The sequence below is a fragment of the Gouania willdenowi genome, chromosome 9, assembly GCF_900634775.1.
Source record: "Gouania willdenowi chromosome 9, fGouWil2.1, whole genome shotgun sequence".
Lineage (NCBI taxonomy): Eukaryota > Metazoa > Chordata > Actinopteri > Blenniiformes > Gobiesocidae > Gouania > Gouania willdenowi.
The window spans coordinates 1,455,409-1,461,566 of NC_041052.1; the positions used below are offsets into that span (position 1 = coordinate 1,455,409).

General features: G+C 40.2%; 1 protein-coding gene across 1 annotated transcript; it reads left to right on the forward strand.

Moving 5' to 3' along the window:
• Positions 1-4,389: 4,389 nt before the first annotated feature.
• atoh1a (atonal bHLH transcription factor 1a) lies at positions 4,390-5,918 on the forward strand. Its single transcript, XM_028458183.1, has 2 exons — positions 4,390-4,648; positions 5,169-5,918. The coding sequence occupies exons 1-2, from the start codon at positions 4,465-4,467 to the stop codon at positions 5,786-5,788; spliced, it is 804 nt and encodes a 267-aa protein (XP_028313984.1). The 5' UTR covers positions 4,390-4,464; the 3' UTR covers positions 5,789-5,918.
• Positions 5,919-6,158: the final 240 nt, after the last annotated feature.

Genomic DNA, 6,158 nt, shown 5'->3' on the forward strand with positions numbered 1-6,158 from the left:
CTCCCATAATGTTCACACATCACTTTTGAATCACTTTTGTTTGGTAAATGGACTTATTTTTTATTTTTTTACATTGAAGAGAAGCCATTATTACAGCGTTTTCAATCCAGGCTTTTCTTTATCATTTGGGAAAGCTGTGCCATTCCAATTTAATCCCAAATTGAAAGTGTGGTGTTGCATCTGCATATCGCTCAGGGCGTGGCACTGTGGCTATGAAGGAGGATCAGAAACCGTCTGCCTTCATCTACCATGAAACACTCGTGCTTCATCCGTCCTGTGCGTGACACGGGCTGCTCTTTATGTGACTTGTTTTCAAAGTGCCAATGACTTCAAACGAGATGTTTAAAGTGCGTTTAAGGTGCTTGTAGCGGGATCGCTATCATTAGCAGGTTAGCAACATGGAGCCAAACCTTTTAACACTAGCACTGTAATAAAAACTGATCATGTTTAGGTAATTTAGTAGAAATATTTGTTTAGTTATTGTCTAAGAATTAAATCGTCAAAGCAAATCCTTATTTTCTTTTGTATTAAATAACAAATAAAACACAAATGTTTTATTTAAAAAATCTTTATTCAGATTAAATGAGAGGCAGTATTAAATGTATATTTTACATGTTGATGCTATTTTTGTTGAGCAAAAAAAGAGAAGACTTATATGATGTTGACTTTTCACACGTCCTGCCTGTTTTAAACACAAACACTTTTTCTCATTTGTCATCTTTACTTTCCTTTTTTTAATTTGCCGGCTGAGTAACAAGAGGCAAGTTCACCTATAAAAAGAAAGCATGCACAAACTTGCAGTTTTTTTTTTTTGCTCTATGTTTTATCTTTTATAATTTCACTCATAGGACGACAGGATTTACTTGATAATTTTCAGAAATGTATGATGTACAGTATTTAATATAGGCCTATTTTGTTGTATGTGTTGCATAATATTCAAAAACTGAACAAACCGGGGCCTCTGTTCCAAGTGGCAAAGCTTTCTGTGTATAATTTGTCTAATAAACAGATTTTCTACAGAGGGATGGTACTTGTTGTTTTTGGTCAATAATACAAGACTCGGGAAAGGTTCAAATGTGAATCAGAATGATGTAATACATAATCTTGTGCAACTTCTTTCAGATTTTCGACCTTTGTGACATATTCTCTTTTACATCTTTCCAAACACTCGTTCGCAGAGATCAGTCATTTAAAGCTAAAAACCTTGACTTGTGACAATTTTTTATTTAATATGGGTATAGTTTGTGAAATATTTATGGAAAATGTATGGATTTTTTTTTCAATTTGTGCATTTGAAGGGACTGAGATATATATATCCACAACTAAATTCATTGAAAATTTTAAAAAAAATTCTTTCACGTGCAGGTTGAATCAGATGCTCTTAAGCAGGGGTTCTCAACCTTGGGATCAGGACCCCATTTGGGCTTGCAAGGCACTGGATGAGGGTCCCCAGATGCCTTCAAGAAACTTTTTTTTGACAATTTGAGCCCATTTTTGATCATTTTTACTATGCATTTATTCCTGCAATAAACCATATTTTAGCCTATTTTCATCACTTTTTCTCACCATTATTTTGCTCCTTTTAAATCTTTTTTGCTACATTACCCCCATTTCTGCCACTTCATCAAATCTACCTTTTCTGCACATTTTTTTTTTTCCATTTTCAATACATTTCAGCACTTAGAAACCCTTTCCACCACTTTTACACCTAATGCCACATACAGTTTGTTGACCCATTATTGTCACTTCTAACCTCTTTTCACCATATTTTAGGCTTTCTTTTTTCTTTCTTTTTTTCACGCAGATTGAACACATTCTAAGGCAATCATGCCCAATATTTGCCAGTTTAAAGTAATTGTCTCTGTATACTTTTTTTCTGACATGTTTAAGCCAATATTGATACTTTAAATCATTTTTACCACTTTTTGTCCACTCTAATTTGCAACTTTTAACCACTTTCTGTGGGTTTTTTTTAAATCTCATTTCAACACCTTTTTCATAATTTCTGGTCACTTATATTTTAAAACAAGAATTTCCATCTTTAAGATGACTATATATTATGGCCCAAATAATAATAAACTTCCTGTATAACAGTGGATATTAAGTTTGTTTTTACTACAAAAATAATGACATTAAAATGTGCTTTAAATCTCAAATTTTGCGACACATGACATGTAATAAACTCTCTGCACTTCCCCATGTCTGTCTGTCTGTCCCCCCCGCCACCTTCTCTCGCTCCGGTCTCGTGCCCGGCGCGCCCTCCGTCTCCAGGGAAACCCCGCGAGACCCGGACAGCACGCAGACTCCCCTAGCTCCGCCCCTCTGCCCCCGAGGAGCCCCCCAGGCGTGACCAATGGAACATAGAGTCTCCATTGTGTCCACGACACTTTAATAATCTCCAGCTACAATATCCAACCTGTCGGTAGCTTCGGGAGCCCGTTGGACGGGGGCCGGGGCCCCGGTGGAGGGGGGTGGCCCCTGGTGGAGGTGGGACGAGGGGGCGAAGCCTCGGCGCCACTGATGAATACATGAATACACAATCAGCAAAGATTGATGTGATGTTATCTCTCAAATCAAAAGTTTCTACACAAACATTATAATATTCCCACATATGCAGGATTTATTAAACGGGTAAATAATTAAGGTTATTAGTAAAAACATGTACTATTTATGTTACTGTTGGTTAATTAATTAGTTAACTTTATGCTGGGTTATGTCCAAACAAAGGTGCAGGTGAGAACAATAGCTACAGTAAACTCTCAGTATAACCTGTATTTAAATGGTCACTAACTGTTAGTTTCTATAATTACTCATTTCCTCAGAGTAATTAGTAATTAGCAGTGATCGGTTTGTATCAGTGAGCAGCTTTAATCTGATCAGATGACACAGGTTGATTGTTCCTCACACACTTCCAGTTCATCTGCACTTTGGGTTTATTTAGTTACTTTATAATTATTTATTTACTTACTTTATGCTTTATACTTAATTATTTACTCATGTATTGACTTCCTTTATACTGACTTCTTTACTTATTTATTTACTTACTTAATTTATACTTATTTATTTATTTACTCACTTTATATTTACTTATTCATTTATGAACTTACTCATGTATTTACTAATTTTCTCTGCAGATAAGTTGCAGTTTGACTTTTCTGTTTATTTTGAGTTTTTAATGCATCATGCAGAGGCATGGAGCACCAGACAGGAAGTGTAGTGTGTTGTGTATCATATTTTTGTGTTGTTGTGTAGTTGTGTATCAGTGTATGGACGTCTCTTCCAGCTCGTGTCTCTGTGTGTAGAACCAGCTCGTGTTTCCGGTCCATGTGAATCTTCTTTTGAACATCAGGGCGTTTCTATTCTGCATCAAAAGCTCTGAGAGCAGCAAAAAATACAAAAGAAAAATGGAAACTGGAGATGATCGAGGATGAAAGAAGTGACAATGAGTGTGCAGGCCCCGTGGGGCAAACTTTTGGGGGCATTTCATTTTTCTTTTTTTTTTCTGCTTCCTGTTTAACAATCACAACTTGCAGAAAAATTACTTTCCTCCTCTCGGATGAAGTAAATATAATTTAAACGTTTTATCCCATAGTAAAAACATTCACAGTTTAAGGTTACATCTGGACTTTTGTCCATTTGGCCTTAAAGGGATCCTCCATGTGTTTATAAATGTGTCCTAAAACATTTGACATGTCCTTATTAGAAGATATATGTGTAACGTGTTGAAATGACGTCAATGATGACGTAAATCGTCCCTTTTAGTCCATTGAGTTCTATAAGAGGTGAAGCATTCAGGGTCATTTAGCAGCTTTTAAATAACTTCTCTAAAAATCAGAATATAAATTTACAATAAATCACAAGTGTACTTCACACACTCCGTGTGTGTGTGTGTGTGTGTGTGTGTGTGTGTGTGTGTGTGTGTGTGTGTGTGTGTGTGTGTGTGTGTGTGTGTGTGTGTGTGTGTGTGTGTGTGTGTGTGCGCGCGCGCGTGCGTGCGTGCGTGTGTTGTTCAAATAAAACGAACAGGTTCAAAATTCAATATCATTTGTTAATATGTTCAAATGACATATTACAATATATTTAAGTGACGCCCTCTCCTCAGTGTGATACACACGTGTGTTCTTGTGTGGGAGATTCACCTCGTGCAGGTGCCCCCCCCACCCACCCACCCATCCACCACACACCCATCCACCACACACACACACACACACACACACACACACACACACACACACACACACACACACACACCCCGCCACCTTCTCATGGGCTTTTCCCGCGGCTTCTGATTGGACGCCAACACGCGACCGGTGTGAGGAGGGGGGCTGTGAGGCGCGTGCCGCTTTTTAAACGGAGCGCGCGCCTCCAGACACCAGAGGACGTCCCGCACGCGACACGCACCTTCACCGCAGAGCGCGTGACCTGCAGCACCTGTAGCGGAGCCTGTTGTGAGTGATTCTAAACATGGAGGTCGTGGCCGTGGTAGAGGACCGGGTGCGGGTCAGTATCAGTACGCGGGAGCAGCGGCGGCTTCACGAGGAGGAACTCTTTGATCCCGGGATGACGGAGCTCGTGGACGGTGCTGATGGTGACCCACGAGCTTCATGGATCCACGTGACTTCCCCCAGTGAGACCAGCTCATGCCACGGTGAGGGACCGATGTAGACCAGGGGTTCTCAACTTTTTTTTAGAATTCAACCTGCAACCAAATTTCGTTTTTCCCAAAACAGCTGTTGAAAAAAAATGCACATCTATATATATTTTTTTCTGAAAACATAAATCTATATATTTTCCTGTGCAGCAAGCCTGTCAATAATAATAATAATAATAATAGTAGTAGTAATAATAATAATAATAATAAAAGACAACAACATGAGGGACATTATGTATTTATTTATTCTTGACCGGCTGTCCGCAACCCACCAGTTGAGAATCGCTAATCTCAAGTCCTGCACAGTGCAGTGAACAATTATTTACTTATTTTAGTTAATTACTTGTTTACTTAGAGTTAATTACTTTATTTATTTAGTTATATATATTAGTTACTTCATTAGATCATTACTTAACTTATTTATTTGGTTATTTATTTATTTAATTGTTTGTTTGATTGATTGATTGATTCCAATAAATCCACCTGTTATTTAAACTTTGTTTCCTGTTTGTTTCAGAGAGCGGATCCTCGGGTCATCCCAGTCCGACCAGCACCGGAAACTCTTCCTCTTCCTCATCCCCCTCTTCTTCGCTCACAGTCCGGGACCTGTGCCGTCTGAAGGGCCCCGGCCCTGGAGGGGCCCCCGGACCAGATCATGACGACCCCTCCCTCAGACACAGAGCTCCATCCACCAAAGCCACCAACGGGGTCCAGAAGCAGCGGCGCGTGGCCGCCAATGCGCGCGAGCGGCGGCGCATGCACGGCCTGAACCACGCGTTCGACGCGCTGCGCAGCGTCATCCCCGCGTTTGACAACGACAAGAAACTCTCCAAGTACGAAACTCTGCAGATGGCGCAGATCTACATCAACGCGCTAGCGGACCTGCTGCAGGACCCGAGCGCGTCCACGGAGACCGGCACGCACGCGCACATCACTGGTGAAAATAATAATAAGAGTGCGTGTTCGCCGTCCGCGTGCCCCGGGAGGAAAGCGTCCCCGCGCAGTGACGGAGAATTCTCCCCGCGCTCTCCCTTCAGTGATTCTGATGAAATCATGATGGAGTTTCAGTCCAGTGAAGAAGAAGAGCTTTCAGAACTCCACCATCATCATCATCACACGCACACTGTGTCCTTTTAATGCAGAGACTCCATTAAACACAGTCTTTAAACCGTGTCCATACAAAGACCGCTCCCCACATGTTTAAAACCTTGTTCCATTGAAACTTATATTATCATGTCCCAAAGGCCTGATTGGGTTCTGCCAATAAACGCATTGATTAATGGACGTGCACGCTGCAATGTCGCGCGCACTGCCAAGTCCTTTCACTATAAAAGCTTATGTCTTCCACTAACCATGACTTATTTTTGGAGAATTGCATATATTAGATATTTGATATTGTCATTTTTTTTAGAAACGATTTTTGCTGTGATTTCTTTTGTAATTGATTGATTTATTATTATTTTTTAATGACTGTTTGATGTTTTTGCAACTTTAAAAAGTTCGTGAT